Genomic DNA, 27,148 nt, shown 5'->3' with positions numbered 1-27,148 from the left:
TCTCCGCCGTCCAATGTCCTCTCTCTTGTTTCCTGCACAGACCCCAGAACATAGGAACTCCACTTGTGAAAGTTGCTAGCTTGACGCCATTTGTGAAGGCGCGCTGCGTTCAAATGGGCAGTGTACTAACGGCTTTGTTGACTCGCAATTTGCCTCTCGAGCAAGGGAGCTAAATTTTGAAAATACGCAAGTTAGCTTAATGCCTGTCATGATAATCACTATTTCAACTTACCACTCAATGAGAAAAAAAATGGACACAAGAGTATTTTCGGACTCGATAAAATGGTCATTTACATGCGTGTTTGTTTACAATCTTCATCAACGTTCACTCGTGCTGCTTCGTTGTCTCATCAGTCAGTCAGAGTACTCACCGCTGTGCGGGTTGGCACTCAATCACATGCATATAAACACTTTAGAAACCCATTTAAACTGTTTGGTTCGTATATGAGAGTCCCATCGGTTCAAAGGCTCACGCCACTTTTTTCCCCTCATCTATTCCTGAGCCGCAGCATTTTGTAGTAGCACTAATAATAGCCAGGAAGCATTAATGTGACACAATTGGATGGATTAAAAATGAGTCCAAAAGATGACCCTCGGTACTGCCATTGGCCAGTGTAACCATTCCGTAGTGTTTACGCGCCGATATAATTTCAAAAACGGGAATATGAGGGATGATGAAGTGCTTGAGACAACATTACGTAAACACAGTGCCATGTAAATACACTCTTTTGCCATTTACCATAATAATGAAATTTGGATTTATCGTTTGTTGGACTATGACAATTTTTTGGGGAAAATTTTCAATTATTAACACATATGAGTCAATTCGGGAATTGCTGATTAAATGTTAAACAAATAGCGAAGGCGGATTTTTGGTGGGACTGCAATTCCGAGTGCTAATAGAATGCATTGAGGGAGAATTGATCTCTCACTATCTGTGTATAACTCCTCTCTGTAAAATTTGTGTATCTGATGTAGTATTTTCAGAACTACACAACATGCCCACTGTGGGACACCATTTTTTTTTCAGGGCTTTGCTGAAGGTAGTGGTGGTGCAGTAATTGTCATGTTATTATTTATTTATTTTTTAAGTAATTAGAATTTGAACCCCCAGTTGCTTCTGATGGTATGTCATCTGTAGCTAGATGAGGTAATAGTGTGAAGCGCTTTGAGTACTGAAGGTAGAGAAGTGCAATACAAGTGACAGCTCGTTTACCATTTAACAAAATGATAGATGCAGTCCTGAGTAGGTAGCCATGTTTAAAGGGAAACTTGGAAGAGGTCAAAGTTGACACTAATATATATATATATATATATATATATATATATATATATATATATATATAAATGCTCCCCCCTAAAAGACTGTAGTGATTTAAGTTTTTTTTTTCGTGATGAGATTTACGACAAATTGGGACATGCCCGTTTGGAGCTCGGCTTGTTATTTTTTTCCGGTTTCAGCGTCTGCGTCACAGCAGGGAGGCAAGCGAAGTAATATTGCTCGCTTTGTCAGTTCTGTTGTCGAAAACGGCGACCGATCGCCACCCAAATGCAAATTCACCTTACTACTCTTGTCCACTTCAACTTGTGAAAGTATAAAAGCCTTCTGCACAATAGTTTGGATTTATTGCTATCAAGCGTCCTCCACAAAATCAAAAATACTGCGCTGATCTCTCCTCCACTTACACGGGCGGAAGCAGACAAAAGCAAGAATGCGCACACGAACCCCGACTGGTTATATTTCGGACATTTAGCTACGCTAAAGTAAGTCGTGTCAACTGTCAGGAGGCAGACGGCGGCTGGCAGCCACCAGGCGGGCATGGATCTTTGCCCCGCTTTTGTTACACATGATCTCCGACCACTTAGTCTTAGAAAGTCTGCAATTATGCCCCAAAATGTTAAAATAGCACTTAGTTAGAGGAAATAAATTGTGACTTTGACAAAATTACATCCAGTTTTACTGTTTACAGTGGTCACTCATGAACAATCCGTGTATCCTTCTTTAGTGTCTCTTTCCTTTTCTCCTCGCCTCGTACTGTCCTGCATCAAGACTCCTGAGCCACTAAACCAATAGTGTGTGGAAAAACAGGAGGGGCGTATATTCAAATATAATTAACCTACAGTTGTTGTTTAGTGTGTAACATCTAGCAATGTTTTATGCGGCATCAACATATGGGTGGGTAGAGCTGCTCCAGGAAAAGGCCAACTGTTCTCTCTAATTAACACGCAAGTCTGCTGCGAGGCAAACCTGCTACATCAGGAGGTAAGAAGAGGACACACTGCCTCGCGGAAGAGAGGGAAAAGAATGAATATTTGGAGTCATTTACTTTCACCAACTGCCCACTCACTTTGTTCGATTCTTTCTTCAAAAAAAAAAAAAAAAAATCCATTATAACCAAACTTGTGAGCCACAGAATTTTATGGTTACCATGGCTCAAAATTTGAATTTTTTATTTTTTTGAAAAGCAATTTTGCTCATCAACAACTTTATTTGAGGAGCAAATTACAAATTTTGAGGAGCTATTTTTTCCCCAGTTAATCCAATTGAATTGAAGCAAAAGTTTTATTAAACAATAGAAATACAACAATATAATGGGGCGGTTGAATATAGGGTTACAGACATCAAATATTTTAGCATTCTAGTATGCTTCGGAAAATTCTATAGAATAATTATGTATTTAGGTAAAGGATGTTTTCGGTCAATGAATCGTGTAAAATGGTAAACCGAAAATCACACAGCAAGCAAGACAGTTATGTAATCAAGGCTACCTAATGGGCTGGTGGCAACCATTTGTTCAAATATCTGAAAAAAAAATACCTCTCTCTACAATTATGGGAAAATCCTATTAAAATATGAACCGACAAAGGGGAAATATTCACCCACTCTCTCCCCAAACGTACACCCTGCAAAATGTGTTGTTGTATTTCGATCATTGTTAAAATGATCAAATTGAAGTAATGTCAACAAGCTATTTACAAACCTATCTAATCTAATGAGTTTCTCAACTGTCTGTAGCTGGACTCCCCCCGTAGCCACCAACACACCACGCGCATTTTCCAAGTGCACAAGTGCTTCCATGACTGAATGGAAAGTGGGAAGCAGCTAAAAACAAAGTGAAGCTCTCTTCTTTTAAGTGCAGTGAGAGATTCTCAAGTCACTTGTCTGGGCTTGTAGCGTGGTAGTTAATAATTCACACTGGGAATTAGAGGTCCATAAAGGCAGCGATGATATAGCACAGAAGAGGAGAGCTGGTTTTTAAAGTGAGAGTGGGAGGAGGAAAGTCTACTCTTTCCTGATCAACCCCTCTTTCTCAGCGCTGTGTGTCTAAAAGGAGACAAGAGGTGAAAAGAAAGCACATTAGGTGCATGTTTGTATGTGTGCGTGTGCGGGTACTTGACGCAACCATGCATGTGTTTAATGTGGGTCCTACAGTGGCTGGACGAATGGAAAAAGGTCAAGGAGTTGTTTTCCAGGAGACTTGCGACGCTGTGGGCAACCCCGTGTGATGTGTCCCTTTGTGTGTGCGTGCGTTTATGTCCTTCGCATTTGCATGCATCACATTTATTGCTATTACAGCTCGTACAATCTAATGAGATCTCATGAGAGCTCTGTCAAACATTTTGCTTTGACACAAATGGGGGGTTTCTGTGATTGTTAAAAAAAAATGCATGCATTGGTCACTACTTGTCAAGCAATTCTTTTGCACTATATTTTTAACACACCCCAATTTACTGCAAACATTGGTGGTTATACACACGAGAGGAAAAATCCTATGAAATGAAAATAAATACCTAAAAAATGATTTATCTTTTTATAGTGAAATTCATCTACTCCCTTCCATTTTTTATGCCACTTATTGTTGTCGACAAACAACAATTTACGCTGACATTCACACTCAAGGACGAGTTTTGAGTTTTTGGAATGAGGGAGGAAGTGGGAGTACCTGGAGAAAAGCCACGCAAGCACTGAACTCCTGCCTTCAGAACTCCGCGGTAGATGTGCTAATTAACATGTCCTCTGTGCTGCCTTAAATGTACACAGAAATGCTTAACCCCACTATGATAATAAAATGTCTCATTTTTTTACAGCTATAATCCCCTTTGGTCATTCACATTCCAAATACTGATGAGCCTACATTTTCAGTGCACTAGCAAAAATGACATTGTTCCACTAAGCTACCGCCTGTTCTAATCCCTTTGAAGCAGCTTGATCAACAAAGGCAAAAAGTCGCTTGCAATTCTATCCATACAGAACATTTCAAGTAAATCCTATTTTACCTTCTTGTGGTTGTAAATCACTGTGCAAACCAACAGCTAATGTTTGGACATTTGAGTGAATAATCTCTGCTGATTGAGAGTGAATATAATGTTCCCGGGAACACTATGGTGCTTCCTTGAGGCACACAAAGGCATCTGTGGAAAAATAAATAAATAAAAATCCCTCCTACATTGAGCTGAACATGCGAGAAAGATTCATCAGTTCGTTACAAGGCAGACGAATAAACGCGAGTCGCACTAATGAGGATGATTTAGAATCGCTATAAACATTACAAACAGCACTACAGGGGATGCAATTCCAGAGTTAGCAACGATAAATACTGTACTTAAGAAAATTCAGAGTACAGGGGTGTGACTGAACATTTGTCTGCACTGTTAACAAGTACTCAGACTGCGAAAGAAAGATTTACAGTAAATGAAAAGGTCATTTGTTATTCTAACGTGTTGTTACCCAAACAAACCTTTAATGTGATGGGGTGGCTGTTATCACCAATATACTGTCATCACCCTAATCATAATAAACTTTGTTGAATAATGAGAAAGAAGACATATACAGGAAGGAGACAAGCCAATGAAGCATACAAAATATTCATCCACTCGTGTTCATAGCCTTTAACCCCCCCGTCGTTTCATTATCTTGTCGACGCAACCACTGTCACGTCTTTTCTCTTTTCCTCGCTTTCCACCCTCTTCTCAGTCCAATTCACCAGTTTTCTTTCCTCATCATCCCTTCAGCCTCTCAACCTCCTACCCCGAAGCCATCAGTGCTCCCCCTCAGGGTGAAAAACCGCAAGGACCCCGTTGCCCTTGGATCTCAAGAGCGGCGCCAACATCTGTGCCGGGGTTTTTACTTTCCCGCTTGGGAACACTACAATAGAGCTTACGCACTGCCAATGCACCGCACTGCTCACTAATGGAGCTCAATTCAGTTCTGGCCTCGTTACCAATGCGCTGACTTATTTTTTTTTTTTTACCTTCGCCAGGAGGTTATGCTTTGTCTGTCTTTTTGCAAGATTATGCAGAAACAACATTGCCCTGTAGCAATTGTCTGCTTTCGGAGGATTATGGCACTTTGGGGAAATAGAGCTGCCTGGGTGGAGATTGCACTCTCCAAATTAAAAAGAAAAGTCTGTGCTTCTGAAAAAAAATTGAATATGCTTTTTGGTTCTGTATAGTCAGCATAAATTACATTTGATTTAATTTTGTTCATGAGATCATTTTCATGCCTGGATTAGTTGAAATAACAAATACGTTTATTCCCATTTCCTCGGATGAAGAGGAAGACCCGTAGAGGCACAATTTGACGAGCTTTGTCCAGAAATCCTTGAGTGCCTTGGCCTCAACATTGTCATTATGGCCACAAGCGCATAACATATTTTTACATCTGCTGTATCTCAGCATATAAATTGCACAGATGCCCTTTTTTATTAAATGGCCACCAGCTGTGTGCTTTGCGATGCTGTAAAGCAAGAGTGGAGTATGCAAATGACGCCGGGCGAAACGACTTCTTGTGATACTCTGTGATGGTGTGTCAACTCAACGGAGTGTGAAACAATGGCCATTGGATGCCCTGCCTTTTCCTCGAATGACAATTGCAGGATCACTTTGCAACGACGGCATGAGGGTTATAGCCCATATAATCATCCTCCACACTGCCATGCACCACCTCCTCCTTCCATCATTTGTCCTGTACTTCACCCTTAGCTCCTTACAGTCAGTCCCCTTAGAGTCATGAATTTCTTTCCATATACAATGACTTTCTGATGACATCACAAGTGCTGACAAATCCAAATGAATAGGCCAAGAATTGACAAAAAGTTCCAGCGCACACTTTAAGCACACGCTCAGAAACGGATTCAATTGAAAATTGAAGCGTAAAAGGAGAAAAGGAATTGCAATTGATTAAAAAAAGTAACCTAAAATGAGAATGCAGTAGACCCGGGACTATTCACCTCAAGTTAATCCTGAGCTAATGGCAAAGAGAATAAATGAATCAAGCGCATGAGAAGGTTTGCGGAAAATCCCTACAGTCTTAATCTAAACCCTGTGAATGAACGAGTGTGAGGGCAGAGGAATCTCCAATAAATATGCCGCTGAGGTTTTCACCGCAGCACCTTGCTCCGCCGCTTCGCCTTAGTGCTGGGAAAACAGCGGCTGTGTGAGTAGATGCGTACATCTGGGTGTGTTGTATGCGTGACCTTACATCCCGACTGATGACAAAAGTAGCAGAGATTTGCAGAAGCAAGCAGGAGGCAGAAAGAGGGCAAAGCCCCCCCAGCCACCTACCACCCCGACACGCATAAATACACCAGCAACAGAACATATGGGCAAACGACACAAAATACTGGCTACTCTGTTTCAATTTGCGGACCAGCTGTGGCTCTGTGACATGGTAGATATTTCACTCGCACTCTGCCCCACATCCCATTAAGGTAACTTATGGAGTCATTTGACATTTTACAGAAGGAGGAGAAGACGATCGGGAGGGCCAAAAAGGAGGCGGAAAGGATCGTGTGGAGTTACATTGAGCACAACCTTAACCCATCTACTGCCCTTGGTTTATAGGGTCAATTTTTCACATCTGACCAACAACAGTCAGCAGCCTGTGCTTTTTTTAAATCTGCGACACCATGTATATATATATGTATAAACGTAATAGTCCACAAAATATAGTATATTACTAGTAATGGGCATTTGGCTCCAGTGGACGAGGTCTTCCACAAAATCGATGATACACTGTTCCTATCGACTAATATAAAAAAATCCGCTGGACCAGACACATCTCACCATCAACAGGATCGGACATAATTCTAGCTGGAATTTGCACAGTTAATTTGTAATTCGGATGGATTCCTGGCACAGACCTGTTTTTTAAGCTTTGCCCAAAAACTTCATTCCATTCGGCCGGGGCTTTCTTTATGCAGTTAAACACACAATTATTCATACCGATGCAAATTAAGGTTTTTAGTTGGTTAACTGGTATTTTAGCTTGGTTTGACTCAAGTAGATGCAATAAGACTGGAAATCTGCATTAATTACGAAAAACAAGCACTCATTATTATTTAAAATTTGATTCACATTTTGACAAAATGTTCCATGTGCAAATGATTTATCTCCTTCCTCCACACAAAGAACTGCACGCGCAGTTTATGCAATCTTGAAAACGTAGAGCTGATTAAAACATGGTAGAAGTTGCCAGGGTACTTAAAATGGTGCAGATTATCAAAATGTAACAAAAAGTACAAAAAAGGTCTCTAAAACTACTTTTGCTGTCCTTTCCATTTGGAGATTCGTGAAAAAAACCTAAATTTTACACAATTTGACTACCGTCTGAATAATCAAAGGCTGAGCTTTATCTATTAATGGAATCTGTCAAAGGCATACAGTTGGATAGACAGTTGCGTGGTTTGTAATCGGAGTAGTTTAAAAAATTGAACCAAAAGGAATATTTTAGGTGCTATAGTAACCAAAAAGTGTTTTCACATTGCTTTGTGCCCTCTGTAGTCTGAGGGAAGGAAGCAATGCATCCATCTTCTGAGTTTAATCATGTGCTGTCATTTCATTCCTGTAGGGGCCGACTGTCCCCAGTTGTAAAACCATGACAACCCTGAAAGCGCCAACGAGTCAACACTTTTGCCTTTCCCTCTGGTGATGTATAGTATATTCTGCAATATGTTTTGCCTCATAGGGTATATGGTTGTCGTCAGTTCATGAAATGTGAACAGGGACAAATTATTAACTCTCAAACCAAGGGGAATCGAAAAGCCGTTTGATAATTAGAAGAACAGTATCAAATAATGAATGCAAAAAATTAATTTTAGGGTGGTTTACCTGAGATCATCTGTTGCCATCACGCTCCTTATTATTCAGCTTTTGACAATGGCTATTCTAAACTTATTAAAATATTCTGAACTCTGAAAACAAGTGTTGGCGCGATGGGTAGGTGAACACCTGCAGTGGTAAATGGATAATGCCCATTTTCCAATGTGACTGCTCTTTAAAACCCTTGAAGGATAAAAGATTGGCCCCAATGTAAAAACGAGCACTGTAGATCACATACTCAGTATAAAGTTGAGATTTATTTGTGTTAATAGCAAGACATAAATACTGTGTGTTGCCAGAATGGGGGTCATTCCCATGCTATATAACAGCAGGACGCTGGCTCCAAACTTCAGCCTTCGAGCTTGCTTTAAATCACAATGGAGCCGAGGACAGATGGTTTACAACACATCTTAAATAACACGTCTAACTGTTTCAAATGTTAAATGGGCCAACCAAACTTTCATGGAAAACTCACGTTTATTGTCTTGTCATTTTTATATTATTTCTGTCCAATGTCTATCGAGATGTATCTTAGCAAAATTAACCTTTAACAATGCTAAAGAATGACTGTAAAAAATATACACGCAATAGTGACAAAATAATGTCGACAGAGTGAGAAAATTGGAGTGCGAGGTAACAAGGTGTGTCAGCGTACAACCAAAATCTCAATGTGTCATCTTAAAACTGGATCAAATATCAAATTCATACTTCTATGGCTTCTGTAGTAGCGCTCATACAAGTGGATCAAATATCGATAAAGCTCTTTGAAAATATTATGCCATACGTCATCTAAAGCAGTTATTCTCAACGTGTGCCTCTGAATACAAATGTGGGTTGCGGTCCAATTATGGGTGGGGTCTTGGAGAACCAGTTCATGATGGACACAAAGTGTTTTTGATGTTGAACTAGCTTGCACGGCATGTAAGAATACGCGGTACAAGAAGGAATGATCATTGCTCGACAAATTTGTTTTATCGCCTCGATATGCTTGTCATCATATTTGCTAGCATTAAACTTTGTTGTAGTAGGTAAGAAATAGTGATATGCCGCATTCTGAATTGAATACAAATTTGTGAATCTCAGGTGCATTTTAGCTGCTATAACAAGCTCCCACATGGAATAAGTTAGGGAACAGGAAGTATAAGTTATATATAGTAAGCGGTAGTCTTTTGGGGCTAAGCCACAGTCGAAAGTCAGCACAGTTCAAAACAAAAATAGCACGGTGCAAACTGAGCTTCCAGCAACATTTATGGCATCAAAATTCTGACTGTTGACATTGTTACTGGTGCATCATTTACGAAAAAAAAAAAAAAAAAAAGAAACTCTCAGTGCTGAACTTTCCTGAAGAGATAAGTGATAGTTTGTGGCTGTATTTTGTGCAATTGTGATCTCCAATTCTGCAATATTTACTTTTTGCACCAACATGTGGGGTGTTTCTAATGGTGCTCTGAAAGGCACTTAGAACATTCAAGCATAGATGGGCACTTCACCCTATTTTGCCATTCCGGCCTCTGTCGTGACCTGGGCACACTTCTATCCTTACACTCTTGTCCTTTTTCATATATAAATAAATAAATAATCGTCTGCCGTCTTGGTCCTTTTAAAGCGATTCTGTCCTTGCATTTAAGCCACCACACCCCCAACCCCAGGTGGGGAAAAAAAGATGACTATAATGTCCCTGCATGAAAAGAGGCTAAATTCGCTACAAGGCACCTGACAAAAAGTCAAAATTGCTATATTTAGCCATGCAAATGAATTTGTGCTTTGCTTAGCCGCTGCATTGTGACGCAGACAAGACGGTGAGGGACATTTGCACTTTCATTATTGTAAGCAACAGAATAAGATTACATTCAGTTACTTTCATTCAATGATGAGGTGTATGGAAGTGATTTAAAATTATTACACAACAGCAAATTGAATGGCATACTCACAAATAGTCAAACAATAAAATAAACATTGAAGAAATATAATTAACACAAAACATGCATTTTAATTGCTATTTATACTCCTTAATGTGGCAAAGCATGCTAGGAGTGCATTGTACCTTCCGTCACACGAGGCTAATCCACTGATCAACTCAGACAGGGGTCTGTAAAGATGGCTGTATTTATTGAACTTTATCCCTTTGCTCAAATTAAACGCAATTCAAAATTCTTATTTTGGCTCTCAATTGCTTCTTCACACGGCCTCTTTCCTGCTTTCTCTCTCTCAGCGGGAGAGGAGAGTACATTACAATATTTCATTGTGCCCCGAGTGCAAATATTTGAATTATATTGATGGAATAATCGATAGAATAACCTATACTAAAAAGATTGATTCGTGATCAAATATAAATGAATTAGCAAGTCTTTCATCTTAAGGATGGCCGAGTGGTCTAAGGCGCCGCGTTCAGGACCCAGTCTCCCCAGGAGGCCTGGGTTCGAATCTCGAATTTCCCCATTGTGGGACTAATAAAGGGCAAATTATTATTATTATTATTAATCATTTGCCTGCCTCATATGTGTGTGAAAGATACACAACAGCCCCTTAACCACCCACAGTAGAAAGCTATTGAAGAGTATATGTTTTAAAATACAAGAGCTTTATGTAAGATAAAAAAGTGGGAGATGCCTTACATGATGTACTCTCTGCAATGTTCATGTAGCTAAAGGGAGATAAACGGAACCGCTGGGTTTTAAAGTGGAGGCGTTCAGGTACAGATCTATTAATAACATCATCATCTAAAAACAAACCAAAGGAACACTCTACTGCGCAGTAGATGATGAGTTCTATTTTTGTGCATCTGCTTTTGAAACCTCTTCAAAAGATCAGAAGCCAAGGCAGCTAAAGATCTAACACAGTTAGTGTTGCCTTCAAAATGTTGACTTTACAATTTGTGGTTGCTCGTGCACGAAGCATGAAAAGATAGATGTACAGGTCAGGAGTTGAGTACAGTGAAGTGCCACACACATAGTCATCTATAAACCATAAAGACATTCCCATTATCTACAGTATGCAGTTAAATATTTCACTGTCTACGCTGCAGAACATAGCAGGTTGAGAGAGATTGGGGAAGACAAATGAAGGCACACACATCTTAATTATAACGCCACTTTCAGTCGACAAATTTCTGCTATGTGTCCAGCAGCAGGAGCAGCCCCCTCGCCTACCCAACACCCCCTCGTGATTTATAAGGTTCAAACAGACTGCCTCTCAGTCCTGTCCAAAAGGGGAAGACAAGGTTTTCCCAGGACACACACAGCAGCTTTTCTGTATGTTCAGACGGTTTGACCTTGAAAGGTTTGCGTGAGGTTTTTAGAATCCTGCTTAAGTCCAGTTCGAAGCTGCGGCGGCAGCCTGGTGAGCTCAGACAAGCTCTGTTTGTCTTTCTATTGTCATTGTCACTGTTCAAATCACATGACCAAGAACAACACAAAGCAACATACTGCAATATAAATACTTTGTTTGAAACAAATAACACCATCAATATTTCACAGACATACTGTTTCAAGGAGACAGTGAAAAATATTCATTGAACAATTTAGGCAGTAAATTTGCATGGTTTCATTCCACAAATGTCACATTCGTAGGCATCAGAATCCAATTTAACAACTACGGTTGGGTGATTTGGATCACAAGTCAATAAAACACATTTGCAAAGGAAAGACATTCAAAGCAATATAAGTAACATTTTTCCTCCATACAAAATCACTTGACAAAAAATGCAAGATGAAAATCATTGCGTCAACCAACTATGGACATGAGGCAAACGTGTTTGTCGATGCTACTGAGGCCAAGCGAAGAAGAAATTCTTTAACCTGTTTACAATAGCCTATCTGGTAAAAAATGTTTTTTTGAAAAAAAATACAAAGAAGCTGCAATGTAGCTTTTATGTAGCTTAGTTGTGTTGAGTTTAAACACATTTCAGTAACCATGTGAAAAATTAGATACAAGGATTTGAAAAATGCATGAACACAAAGACACACACAGAACAAATAAACAGCAAAAGGTCACACACAAACAGTTGACAGCTGCAGTATTAGCCGGACATCTGAAAAATCTATCAACCACTTGGACACTTCTATAAATACAACAATTTGACATGTAAAGCCCAGGCCGGGATGGCTCATGCATGTTGTGGCGCTGTGGGTTTTACATCCATCAAACGTGTAATATCCACACATTCGTGCAAAGTCGACGGGGTTTAAGAGCTATACAGGACCATACATATATGGACTGCAGGCTGCAAATTAGCACACACATATAGAAATGACAGATGCGCAGCTTACAGTACGTGCTGATGTTGGCCGTTTCTCAGAGAGCCTACACTAGCATGCCAAACGTTTATGATTTCACCTAGAATAGACAGCGGTGCAAAAAAGTATTTTGATTGTGCAAGTTGTCCCACTTAAAGGGATGAGAGCAGTATGTTTCATCATAGGTGCACTTCAGGTGTGGAGGACAAAATGTAAAAAGGAAAAAAAAAAAGATTTATTTGTATGTTCTCGCAGAAATTAAATATTTGGACGATAAAAAGTTCAACACAGCATTTTGTAATGTAGCTTTGGTGGCCAATTACACAGGTCAAATGTTTCCTGTAGTTCTTGACCAGTTTTTATCATAATGTATCAGGAATCTTTGTCCCATTCCTCCATGTAGTACTAGATGTGTCACATTTTGGGGCTGTCACTGGTACTTTCGACTTCCTCCACAGGTTCTTTATTGGGTTGATGTCTGGAGACTGGCTAGGCCACTCCAGGACCTTGAAATTCTTCTACTCCTTAGTTGCCCGTGCGGTGTGTTTGGTCAATGTCTAGCGTCAGCCAATAAAAAAGAAAATGACCTGATGACGTGGCCCTAGGAGACGAGTTTGTGTGTGGCTGTGGCTCGAATGGCTCATCTGCTCTTAACATTTTACTCAGCTCGAAACGCAACGTTGGGTAAAAAGTGCATTCCTTTTTTGGTTCAGGAAAAAAATACATGCAGCATGTAAAAAAATGTGTAATACTTCTCAATATTAATTAAAGCCACAAATCCACTTTAGAAGTTGGCAACTGAATTAGCAAACGAGGCATCCAAGCGTTATTATAATTGGAGCGCATGCCTGCATCTGACTTTCAAAGCGGCATGCACTGCACTTATTGTAATTTTACTGTAAATTGTACCGTGAAACATAAAAATGTTTTAAATTAATATTTTTGTTGATTCTTTTTTTTTTTTTTTTACAACATCATACTTGGTCATGGTCTTTTTTTTTTAATTGTTCACACAAGTAAAGCACTTTTTTAAAAACGAACACTAATACTGCTAAATATAAATAAAATTCCCAAACTATAACAGCCCCAGTGGGGATGTTTCTTTTATCCAGATAATGAGATCAAACAGGTGCCATTAATGCAGGTAACAAGTTGAGGATCAAAGAGGTAAAAACGGTTTGGAGTGCCAGAACACTTGCTGGTTGGGAGGTGTTCAGATACGTGTATATATTTTTTTCAAATTCTGTCTCTCACAGTTTAAGTGTACCTATGTTGAAAATTTACATTCCTCTCTCAATCCTTAAAGGGGAAGTCAAACATTTTCTTCACAATAATAATGTATGTTCAGTGCCCCCGCTAGTGTAAACACAGCATTAAGAATCATATTGTGTTTGCGGGGTCGGCTAGTTTGCTATTTTTTTTTTGTCGTCGACTGCAAATGACATCAGAGTTACTCAGGGCTCAAGTCACAACCAAACCTGAGATGAATAAAACCGGGTGGATTTTATGCTTAATTAACATTCCATAAACACAATCTTAATCACAATACCGTGTTTCGACAAGTGGGGTTGCTCAAACATATCATAAAGAAATTATTTTTCTATCCTTCACTTGAAGTGGGAAGCTTGCACAATTGGTGGTTGTCCAAATATTTGAGTTGTCACTGTTATACATACATCTCATGGAGTGACATCATTGATCTAAGAATTACCAGAAAACATTCCATATTGAGACTTTGTAATTGTGTTATTTAGTGATTGTAGTTGTAAGAAATATAAATCTTTCACACCTAATAAATGGTAATGCTGTAGTGAGCCACAAAATCATGATAGCAAAAGGATTTTTGGAGCTCTTGAAATTGGACATGTTTCTCAGTTCTTTTACAAGCTGCATAAAATGAAATTTCCTGAATTAACAAATTCTTATGTTTTTGTACAAGCATGTAAAACAGACTCAGTGCTTGGTGCATTATAAATATGATGTGCACAGGAAATGTAATGCTACATTTACACAATGTTCCCAGCAGTCACAGTAATCACATTTCAGGCAGCTGTGGACCAAACGGGATGGTGTGAGACAATGCGGGGTGATGGAATAGGCAATCACTACCTATTACCAGTCACATTGTGAAACTGTCAAAGAACTGCCATTGCAGTCAGAGAAACCTGGTTGGTTGTAGTCCTAAGAGGCAAATGCAACAAAATGTGAAAAGTGCAGTGAAACATACATACTTCACTGGCATCTCACGGTCCTTTCAAGTTTTGGGGAGCTTCATTCGAGTCGTTGTGCCCAATGGCATCCAATTTTCATCCGTATTAAGTCATTGTGGAAAGTGAAAAAGGTGTCAGATGTTCAATAGAGTTTGTCAGACCACGATCAGGATATGAGGGAAAGCATCAAAAGTGAACGTGCACGTATGTGTGGTGAACTGCTGGCAGAAAACTTAACAAAACTTTGTATATGTGGACACAAATGGCCAAAATCTGACAGCTCACACACATTTTGGGCAAACGGGGCTGCCGTGGCTCCCAGGAACATACTGTAGTGTAAATGTAGCGCAACAGAAATAAGCTGATTGTTGATTTAAAAGATGAATAAAAACAATCTATACATACGATCCAATCAAAAACAAGCTTCAGCATGTTGTTTGCTGTGGCAAACCTTGTTCATTGGACGTCATTTGATCGTAAAGGTGTAACTATATTTAATATCAAAATTAAAGCATTAACTCAGGTGATTAATCCCAAAAAATTTAACTCAGTTAAATATTTCAACTCAGTTAACTCAGTTTGATTTACTTAAAAAATAATTTGCATATTTTGCAAAGATTGTGCCATATTTGCTGGCTTTAGCACGTCTCAGAACAAAACACTGTGTTTAAATTACCACTGGGCCTTGCAAACCAACACTGCTGGAGTGTGGCGCTTGTGGGCAGTTTTGAGAAATGTTTCGAAAATAAATGTCTGCAAAGATGTCTCCATTTAGATCGTGTTCAAGAAGCTATTAGAACAGTCTTTGAATTAAATATACTTCATATTTGGTGATTTTGCATCAATTCCAAGATATTGAAGTAAATAATTGTTATAAGCATTGCAAAATATAATAGTTGAAAAATGTGATTAATCAGGATTAATCATGGAATTTTTTGTGATTAATTAGTTAAAAAATGAATCACTTGACAGCACTAATTTTACACACACACACATATATATATATATATATTTAGAGAGAAATTCATGCCTCCTCAATAAAGCTCACAGGTTGTGTCCTAACACACAGACTGATGGCCTTTGCAGAGACCATTAGTAGCTGTACATTGTGCAGCCTTGCTTGGCACTGCCAACGGCAAAAATCGAAAATTGGCTGCGAGCACACATCAGCAGGTATCCCAACAGTTTCACACTCTCTAGAAAATACACACACAGACGCACTCCCCCCCCCCCACACACACATACGTGCACGCACACAGATTGAATGACATGGGACCAGTCTGGTGAGGTGTGGAGTAGAGTGGAAGACTCATCAGTCAAGCGATAGAGGCCAGTGGAGGTCTACTGGTGCAGCACTGCTTGTTACAGCTGCCATTAGAGCAACACAGACCAGCAGTTAGGGAGCTGCCAATGTGAGTAATGTTTGCCTCTTACATTCTCTATGTCCACTAAAAAGGACTGTCTGATTCAGTCTCATATAACAAAAAGAAACATCTAAAAGCACATCGACAGTAAATGCTACATTATCTGAGAAAAGCTACAGTGGAGGTGCTCAAGGATAAAATTGTGGCGTTCAAATTAAAGTTCCATTTAAAGCTAAAGTTTTCCCTGAAAATACCAACATTTCACTTATGGTTTCATCTGATCACACCTGAAGCAAACAATCCTGTGTTGTCTTGTTCAGCCTAGCTTGATGGTGTGTCCCGGCTGTAGTACAGCACCTGGAGCAGAATAGCCACATCAATGAGGATCTGGACAGAACCACACACCCAGAACTGAGATGGGCTTTCGTTCATCACAAAGTAGGACGTCTTGAAGGCGTCTCCGACCGTCCACAGCAGAACCATCTTCACACTGGAGCAAGGAGACAGAAAAAGATCAATTTAATCTATACTGGTAGATAAAGACAACATGATCATAGCAGGCAATCATAGCAGATTCAGGAGCCGGAGTTAATCTTTAGCGGTCCTAATCGCCATTACTACTTACAACTACACTTTAAATATGATCATCTAGTTGCCATGGTAACCCTCCCCTGGTGAACCCCAGCAGACCTTCATTGCTGTATGCATGTTTGGGTTGAATGAATGACCTTCGCAAAGAAACTGCAGGTTAAGCAGTGAAAAACCAATAGCGCACAGACTCACTCTCAAGGTCAAACGGTTACCATAATAAACAAAAACACTGCATTCTCACGGCTACTCTAAGATCCTGAAATAATGTAAAGACCTTTTGCTTGCTAATATTTGTCATACAATATTGCCCATATGGTACTCCAATTTACCCACAAGCTGCAAGAAAAAAAAGCCTACAGTAATATGTAGTGCCAGCAGCCTGATGCAAGCACAGCAGTCAGAAGGAAACGCACAAGCGGAGGAAACATGTTCGTTATCTTGCATCACAGCTTCACATATTCCACTCCCCCCCATTTGATGTCATCTTAATTGTATCTCATCCCTTGTTTCACTTCATTTTTGGATTATTTATGCTCCCCTTTACATTCTGTGTCTGTCCGGCCTCACTTACTGTCATGTTTCTTGACTTTGTAAACCTTCACACTCAATAAATCGTCTTACCTCAATTCTGCTCCAGTTGTTCTCCACCCCGATCCCCTGAGAGTTTATACCCCTTGGCATGAATGGAATATGAGTTTATAATTTTTATTTGAGCTGACTGGGCCCGGGAGAGAGAAAGCCCATCAGTTATCAAGGAGATATATTGTGGGGTCTTACTGAGGTGGGGGAGAAAGCAAAGTCAGAGGACAACATCTATCCAACGTGCAGTGGCACAGCCAGGAAACCACCAGAGATAGCGATGAGAATGATGCGGATGATGAGTCTATATAGGTTGGGAAGCAGCCTAATGACCATAGGGACGTATGGACCGTACTATCCGTGAGCTGTCCCATTTATCCCCTGGGGTCCCTGAAGGCACTGGCAAGAAACCGAAGCATTGGTAAGGAAACGACGATAACAATATATTCCCTACAATATGTGGGTCCAGACAAAGAAAGTGCAAAGCAGATATGTTGGTTACTTGGTAACCTTAGCTGTAATTCTCAACTGTGACAAAGATTAGTACCGGTAAATACAAAAAATGTTTCTAAGATTAATTTGTGAGGAAACGCAGAGATTATTGCACCAAAATGCCAAAGAGAAAAACGAAATTCTATAATGTTCATGAACAAGTCAGCGTGCATCATTGCAAAACTCAGTCACGATGCGGTCCCCGATAAGTCTGCTAGCAGTCAAGTGAGGACAGCTGAGATTCCTGATTGGTTGCTTCGTAAGAGCTATGGCCTTCATGCGATACCATGAGTGGGGGAATGCGTTAAGAGTTTAGTCCACACGACCAGTATTAAGCCTTACCCACCTTTGGGGGGTCACTATACTTCTTATGAATGTTAGATAACACAGTAATGTGCCAAATAATTTGAAGTTGGCCTGTGTTACAAAGCACTCACATCATATTCAAATATAAAACGTAATTGAAATAACCACAATTCAAACTAAGGAGTGAGTGACGGTCAGGCTCTATCAATTTGAGAGGTGAGGGGTAAGTGATTCATTTAAAAAAAAATAATGACCACTATTATTACGATAGTTAAACCCCACCAGCACATTTTTGTAACTAGTTCATCTTGTAGACAAGCGGTGTGTGTTCCATTGTGTTGACTCAAGCAACTTTAACAATGCCAAAGAACATAAGTATTGCTGGCGTCCTTTTCAAAGCTACCATTCTATACAGGTCTCTGCTATATCATATATAAGGCTTGTTTCTTCAGGGGCCTTTGTTCTTCAAAGTCTATATTGTCTTTGAAGTGATTTCAGTGACAAGTGTGATAACAGTCAACCTTTAGCAAGAGATGACAAGCTAATAACAAAACCAACTAAATTTTCTTCAACATATGCCGACTGCCTCCATTGTCCTCTACCTCCAATTCCTGTAGCAGGCTTTAGTCAGTCTACATCACTTGCAATATACAGAAATTTACAAACATACTGCATAGATGTTGGCGGGTGATTACAATATATATATATATATATATATATATATATATATATATATATATATATATATATATATATATATAGACAATCATCTCTGGAGCCATCCATCAATGTTCCAACTCTGCAGACCTTCCCTCTCCTCTTAAATTATTTACCCCCCTCCCTTTGTGTGATTTCATTGCTCAAGAGACAGCCGGCACCATTATTAAAGACAACTCATTATCAAAATAATTACAGTGGGCAGGTCATCTGTACTTTAAGCATAATCTCAAATGCAATGGAGCAGAAAGGGGACCAAACACCATTTGGAGGACATTTAACTTTGGCAGGCATGCATCCAATTCCCACATTTTATTCTTTACTCTTTATCATGCCAGTCTCACATAGTGCCATATGATGGCAAATTAGGCCTTGATGCGGCTATGCTGACAACTGCTGAAAGACCTTGAAAACAAATGATTGAATTGGGAGCAGAGTGATGCTCTGTACATGCACATGGAGAGGAAGTGATCATGGTACTGTTTGAAAAGACTGAGTAAGTGACTACCACATCTTACATTATCACACACACGCACACACACCCCCACACACCAACGCACACACACACTAATCAACCAGCAGTGTTTGCTTTTATTTGCACGATAAATACAAGAGACCAAGCGAAACCAAATGTGCAAACAATGAAATTGCATACGAACATTTCATTCTCACTTAAGTGTATACGCAATGTACATACACACACATGCACACACAAACACCACGAGGCAAACTCCATACCTCACCCTGGTCAAGTTGCATTGATCGAGCCTGACCTGACGCCTTCATCTCAGCTAAGTGCTGAGAAATGGAAGCGGAAAGGGTGAAATGGTGAACTGGGTACTTGAGGGATAGCTATAGAAAGAGCAGGTCAGTTTTGGATGACAGCGGATGGAGGTGAGGGGAAAACGGTGAGAGATGGATGATTATATAGTGTATGGAACTCTAAATCTTGAGAAAGGTGAGTAACAAAACCACCCTGATAGTTACACAGGACAGGACAGAGAAATGGACAACGTATGGGAAGGCTGACTGCGCACCGTGAAGGGCTGCACCACATGTGGGCAAGCCACTAATTGTGACGAATAATGATTAGGGCTGTCAGGACGGCTGTTAGTTCTTGGGCTCAGCTCAGGTGGACTAGTGCACAAGATGTGTCAGAGTGGCATTTAGAAAGAAACTCAAAAAGACACTTGAATGGACTTTAGTGGGGAATCTGCTATTTACTCATTTCAAGTCTCTAATAGTGTAAAGTGTCTTTAAATATCATTAAAAGTAAACACTGAAAAAGATATTTTGATTAACATTGATACTGGCTGACCACATCCAGAGACTACGTACATATTTATTGGAATTATATTAATCGTAATGACAATATCCGACTGCAATACAGTGAACCACCCGTTCATCCATCGACAGTGATTGATAAACTACTTTTGTTCAAGAACTTGAAGAAAGCCAAGTGAAAATGCTAATACCAGCTATTCCAACTATCAAATCCGAAAAGATGCCTTGCTCTGCAGAACAGTTATGTTGAATCAAGCACGTTAACCTTCCGACTAGCTTTACTTGACCTGCACAACATGACATTTGTTCAACAGATCAGCACAAAAGATGTGCGAGTTTATTCTCTAAACCTAGTCTAGTGTGCAGCTGTCAAGTTGTGATCAATTGGAGGATTGTATCAGGAAGCACGTCCGCTATATAATCTGGGCCAATCAAATGACGTGAGCCGGAAAAACCTGACTTGCTGGAAAGATTGAAAGACAACTATCAAAACCCTGTAAAATTATACCAGAATGTATTGAGGTATTACATAAACTATCGTCTCAATTCGTCACGCCAGTTACCCTTGGCCATTCCTTTTCTTCATGAGCCTTCATCCTCATCCTTCTGTCACTCCTCAGACTCAACTCCCATCCACTATTGTCGTCTTATCTTTCTTTATAGCCCCCTGTGCTGAATTCCACACAGTGTCCACTGCCCAAGTCATGCTTGGGTGTCCAAATGTGGCTTTGAACGTCAGCAAAATGGCCAAAATGTCCTTGACACCACAGTGCACACTATGTGATGCTCCTTCAGTTTTCATCACCGAATGCTTGGACATCAAATATTGAGTTTTCTCATTCTGACGACATAGAGGAACATACAAGAGGAAAGTTTATTTGTGATGGATGAGAATTTATCGTCAATTAGCTGTTACATAAGTAATGATGGGATTTGAGCTTTGTATAAATTTGGCGGTGAGCAACCAATTGATCGTACTCCATACACTCTCGAGCCAATTTGCTGATGTTTGAAGCTTCAACCGCAGCTTTTTTTCAGCACAACTTTGCATGTGTGCGTCAGGATGATGAGTTCACCCATGCTTGTTTTCTGTATGCCCACACACAACGATGTGTGTGGAAATTCAAGAGCATGGTATTGCAGAAGCGCTTGCAGGCCCACTTACTATGAATAATGCATGTTTATTGATTGCACATGGCAAATGCTGAAAAGTAACAATATATGTATGATAATGGATTCTACAAAATGAAACAAAGGTTAGGTGAAGAGGTGTATCGGTCGGTTTGCCTTAAGTGAAGTTCAGGGCTTGCTGAATAAACAGTAAGCTCAAAATGTGTATTAGGAATTAAACTAGCACAAATATATTCCAAGGCTGTTGTGCCAGTCTACGTTTCTCTATCCATTTCCAATTCGTTTCATCCTACACAGGGTTGCGGGCAGCTGGAAATTATACGAGCTAGCTTTGGGTGAATGGAGGACTAGAGCCGGATCTGTTCATTAGTAGTTGATAGACCGATTATCGGCTGGGCTGATTATCGGGACAATATTTGGCATTTTGACAATTATCGGCATCGGGCTTTTTTTTATTATTAATTTGACGGCCGATATGCGATCAATTGAAAACTGACTTATTTTGGCTCCGATAGCCGCAGCATACATCTGTCTGCTAACTCCGTGGCTGTAACTCTCTCCAGCATTTACCCGCCCGCAGCACCATCTGATTGGTTGCTCATGCAGTGGGTAACGACCAATCAGTGGTGAAAGCTGTTTGTGGTTCAGAGATTTCGCCCTGCCTCGCAAGATTCACGCACCGGGAGAGGAAAGAATATATGTGAATGGTACACTGAGCAAAGGTAGGTTAAGGATACAGGTTTACCAAAACTGTAATTAATCTCTTCTACAACTCACACCTAGTTATACTTGCAATGTTACTATGAGCCCATTAACATTATATAAGAACAATGGGGAGCCACTTACCTGTTGCGTCAACCACATGGCTCCGGAGAGAGGTTTAAAAAAATTTGAAATAAGGTTGCTGATAACCAGAGCTGGGCACTTGAACTTTTTTTGCCGGTCAGTACCCCGCCCTCCGGCCGCGACCTAGGTACCATACCTGCCTCAACCTTCCGGCCTAAATCATAAAAATTGTCGGCCCCCGACCCCTTCTTTTCCATGAACGTGCCCAATGCAAGTAAGTACGCACAGTTCGTAGTGGCGCTTTTGACGGCAATTTTTGTCGTTTGCCCATTTCGCTGAGTAGGTTGAGATGAACTTTTGGCCGCCTCGTAAAAACGGGTGTCTGGCCGGGACAGACTGCCCAGCTCTGTAAATAAGGATGCTGATAACATTGATACATTAATTAGTAAGGAGTGAGTGAGTGAGTGAGTTCATAGGTGTATATGACTGTACGTATCTGTGTGTGTAAGCTAAAGCTGGAGCAGAAGTTGATAGCAAAGCACTACAAGCGAAACTCAATAATGGCTGTGGCAATTTCTCTCGTTTCTGCCACAGAAAGCCAATATGACAAAGACGGCAGCTGCAGATGGGATCACACAAGAATAAAGAAACACCCACAAAAAGCAAGAGAAAAGACAGCCGTTGTTGATTAGATGTTCATTTCTCTGGTGGTCAGTGGCTGCGTTGTGGATACACTTTTTAGGTTTTGAACTTTAAAACAAACATAATACGTGAAGCATGGAAGTTGAACATTTCTGTTACAGAATATTGTGAAGACTCTTTCGGTTGTAAACTTTAAGGAGATATTTAATTGTATGTTTTGCTGCTCAGCGTGGGAGCTCCCTGCACTTTTTGGTTGAATTTTAAAACGTTTTCTGAGATCTAAAAGACACTAAAGCTGTTTGATAAACACGTGTTGAAAGACATTAAAACAGTCAAAAGGTGGAGTCCATTATTATTCTATAATTTGACACCAACCATTTCTTTGTGAAAAAAACATCGGTCTATCACTATTCAAAAACAGCCAACATATATATACACACAAACAACCATTCACATTCATTTTTGACACCATCTCTAATTGGGAACTGTTGCCTGTGCAGAATTCAAGCAGTGTACACCACTGTGCAACCAGTGATCGCACCATCATATTTATCCAAACATACTCACAAGAGATCAAAGGTAGACAAGTCAGTGAAAGTCTAAAAATAAATAAATAAATGAGTGTGCGTCTTTAGTTTTATTTATTCTGTAACTTGTGCAACTTTCTCATACCATAACGTGACAAATATTCTGGGTGAAAGACCAGAAATTGCTTTTGAAGTTTCATTTGGTGACACTTTGACTTTCATCCTTGTGCATGAAAACGACTCAGCTCCTCTATAGCCACCATACCCAAATAAATAAATGCATGAATGCAAAAACAACTCCCCTGTGGTTGCTATCACACTTTTGCAAAGACAGTCCATAAGGACTCCCCTTTGGGAATAACGCCGGTTGATAGGTCACAAAACAATTTGAGGTCATCACCATGTTTGCGCCACATCCTCCGGGGTCTGAAATGGCTGGGAGGTAAAGGCCACCTCGATAGAAACATGAAACTGTTATCAGGCTGCTATTCCGTCTGCTCACAATGGAGAGAGAAAGAAATAAGCTGTTGACTGTGAAGGTGTGTCAAGGACAACATGAACACATGCGCACACAGACTTACATTCACTCCCTAAAGGCAAAGAATGAATGTAATTCTTTCTCCTAAAATGTGTGGAAGTGTGTGAATTTAATCCACAGGACTGATTAAAAACTCACTTGTACTACACGCAAATTGGTCTGTGCTATTGCAACTTGAAAGCCCTCTTCTGTTCAACTGACATTGTTCAGCAATTTGGGGAGAAGAGATAAGATGAAAATTACATTTTGAATGGGGGGGGGGTAAAACACCCACACAATCCACATCTCTCATGTATGCACATCATTTTTAGATGAATCGTATTATTTGTTGCCATGTGCAGTTCGTTGTGTGCTTTGTTTCAACAGTCAAAGGCAATTTAATTAACCTGGCGTGTCAGTGTGGACAAAAGAGCTGTGGGCGACTGAGCTGTAACAGAGCAGACCGGACAGATAAAACAAATCAAAATGAGTGAAACTGCATTTTCAGAAGTACCAGAGCGAGGGAAAGACAGAGGAGAATGTTTGACAGGTGGTGCTCGGAAAAGGTCATTGTAAGGTTGGAAACAAGCACCAAATGACAATGTAATTAAAAATAATTCATAGATGTAACAGTTCTGTTCATCGAGGTATTTACTCGATTTGTTTTGTGGCTGCTGCATTCAAAATATTGTGGTAACATAGAGGGAATGCCTCATACATTGTGCAGAGAGCGCTTTGGAGGCTTAACCAAACCACAATGGTGGGATGAGTCCAAACTAGAGGGCCTGTCTAAAATGCCGAAAGCAAAGTAAGGCAACATCGAGTAAGCGAGAAAGAAATGATCCACAACACGCAAGTGGACAGTGGTAAGTAACTATAGTAAATTGAGAAAAAAAGAGTAATCATAGCAAAATAGACAAATCAACAATAAAAACATAGCAACAGTAACAAGAAGGGGGAGGGGCACCAAAGTTTCAAAGGGGGGGGGGTGGTTGATCATATATATTTGAACGACATGTCAAGTGCATATCGGAGCGTTCCCCCTCGTATAGTTTGGGGCCAACCAAGGACGATAGTGCCCGACGCTCTGTGCATTTTATGCACATAGAGAGCACCCATAGAAAAACCGATGCAGGCACGGGGAGAACATACAAACTCCACACAGAAAAGCCAGAGCTGGAATTGAACCCAGCACCTCTAAACTGTGAGGCAGAGGTGCCAACCAGTGGTTCACAATACAACTAATAACCATTAATAAATTCAGTACTACTTTCCACTCCCATGTTGTCCATGTTATCAATTTCCTGAGAGTGCTGGTGTGAGTGCACGTGTGCAGGAATAATGCAACGTGTCAATATTAGACAGACGGCATAATTACATGGGTTTGATTGTGCTTGAACAGGCCGGTTGATTTTCCATAAAAAGCATGTGGAAATAGTTACATACATCCTACGGTCATACAAAGCAGTATTGAACACGGGAAAGTGACGAGAAAACATCAAGTGTTACATGAGGGGATGTGCAGACTTAAATGTGTACGGCCTTTCAAGCTAGGCTAAACTGATGGGGGGAGGATGATCTGTTTCTTTCACTGGGGCAGAAGTGCTGAGTTTGTACAATTAGGATAGTGACATTTTATTGCATGAATCATTGATGACTTTTTTTTATTCTGACAGTTTTATCACTTTAATGAATGAAAAAAAGAAATGGGAATGGTAGGACTCTTAAGTGGTTGATGGTCTATTGTCATAATATTGAGCATGTAGGCATTTTCCGTAGCTATGATACAACACCAGGCCTTTTCATCAGTCATATAAGCACCCTAATGTAGTATTATTGAACAATTAATCTTTGGCAAGACTGTCGCTCTGAGCTGAAATGATGGCTCTAGAAAACACAGCTGTAGCCCTTGAGGACACAATGTGAAATGGAGCACGTTTATCAAAAAGAACCTTAGGCCATTGAATTGTAAATTACAGACAGTGAAGCAACTTTTAAGTACAATGCATCTTTGCATTGAAACTTGAAAAAAAATAATCATCTGGATGGACATATGGCGAATATGAAGTCATTTGTAATGCACAAGCTGCTTATATGTTCCTCTGTTCACTGAGATTAAGCATGGAGGGCCAGAAAAACGGAAATAGAAAAGCAGTTGAGCAGTATGTGTCGAAAATATTAAATAGATGCCATCTTTGCCTCTTGTCTTCAGTGAAAGGGGCAGGCGCTCAAGGGGAAAAGCAGCAGGAACCAAGGACATGCTCGCCTTCTCTTGTTCATGTCCACACTGTCAAAAGAGAGGTGGGTACTTAGGTTGTCAGTCATCCTTTGGTTATTTTTTCAGGCCGGCCCAGTCCGTCATCATCGATATTGTCACACAACAGCCCTTCAACTCAAGTTAAAAAAATATATATGCACGCATGGGTGTGTGATGCAATAAGTACGTTCTTGACGCTGATGGGCTGTCGTTGACGGCAAAGGACAGACTGAAATAATAACAGAAGGATGACTGACGGACTGATGCGCCGACCTCTTTCAAGACAAATGTTGGCACAAACAATGTTTAAACACACTACAAAATTAGCCAACGTCTACCTTGCCTGATATAAAGCCGCCAAACTGAAGGGCATCAGAGACGACAGATAGGTTAGCTTTTGTGACTCATCCAAGCAACGCAACCTCAAATAGAACTTTAACGAGTATAAATTATTCGTTCACAAGCAAGCTTGTTCCCCACTGGTCTCATTTAACAAGGTCATAAATCCTAAGTGTTGTTTGTAGAGATAAGTCGCAAACGTACGCAACGACTACTTAGCTGCGTGGACTGGTCATTTTTGTTTACACACAGCAATACATAATGATGTATTGTTGACCATTAGATTAATCAAATATACTCAAACAGAGGAATCATTCCACAAATTGGTGCCATTTGCGTCCCCAGGAAATAAAATGTCTAAATGTAATAAAGCATCCTGCACATCAATACGTATTGTGGAAAATGTTAGTGTTCTATTAGTAAAAATGTCATGGCTGTAGTTCATGTATTTGATCATTTGATGCTAAAAACCCATAAAGAGGTTCTGTTTAAAAAAAATAATAGTCATGTAAATAAATCATGTCTGAGATAGACCATTTTGAGTTGTTCAATATGTGTATCATCAAATCAAGAGCAAAAAAAGATAAAAATATATAGATCTTTTGTTTATTTTTCTGTTACAAAGGAAATGTAATTATATATAAAACATTATATATATATATAAAACAACAACAAGAATCTGTAGTGATTTCAGAGCTTTTTTTGTGATTGATTTACGACAAATTGTCACATCCCCTTTTGGAGTGTGGCTTGCATTTTTTCCCATCTCAGCTGTCTGGGTCACAGCAGGGAGGCAAGCATTGTAATATTGTTTGCTTTATCACGTTCTGTTTAAATCGGCCACCGATCGCCACCAGAATGCAAATACACATGACTTCTCTTGTCCACTTCAACCTGTATTTTTTTTTTTTTTTTAATATCCGGAACAATCAGTGTCACAATCCTATTGAGTCAGCGTTATTTCCGTAAAAAATATGTACGATTTGTAACATTTGGCAGCTTTGATGTGGGACAAGCTGTGAACTGCAGTCTGAGCGCTTTCGCATGAAGGATGTAGCCATAGATTTAATC

At 40.0% G+C, this 27,148-nt stretch overlaps 1 protein-coding gene across 3 annotated transcripts in view; it reads right to left on the bottom strand.

The window, feature by feature from the left end:
• Positions 1-11,525: 11,525 nt before the first annotated feature.
• The window catches only part of LOC148335305 (solute carrier family 66 member 2), a 35,683-nt gene continuing 20,060 nt past the window's right edge, over positions 11,526-27,148 (bottom strand). Inside the window, exons 5-6 of one of the 3 annotated variants that reach the window (XM_088299464.1) lie at positions 16,197-16,399; positions 11,526-15,913 (exon numbers count right to left, since the gene is read on the bottom strand). In XM_088299464.1, coding sequence (XP_088155590.1) covers positions 16,231-16,399 — 169 coding nt within the window. In that variant the 3' untranslated portion in view covers positions 11,526-15,913; positions 16,197-16,230. Of the gene's footprint in view, positions 16,400-25,457; positions 25,769-27,148 lie in introns of those variants that run through there. The other 2 variants (XM_088299463.1, XM_088299465.1) reach the window with 2 other exon arrangements.

The sequence above is a fragment of the Idiotropiscis lumnitzeri genome, chromosome 6, assembly GCF_059441095.1.
Source record: "Idiotropiscis lumnitzeri isolate Australia: NSW breed Sydney's pygmy pipehorse chromosome 6, RoL_Ilum_1.0, whole genome shotgun sequence".
Classification (NCBI taxonomy): domain Eukaryota; kingdom Metazoa; phylum Chordata; class Actinopteri; order Syngnathiformes; family Syngnathidae; genus Idiotropiscis; species Idiotropiscis lumnitzeri.
Note: the sequence above shows the minus strand (reverse complement) of the source record. Positions and strands in the feature narration are given on the sequence as shown.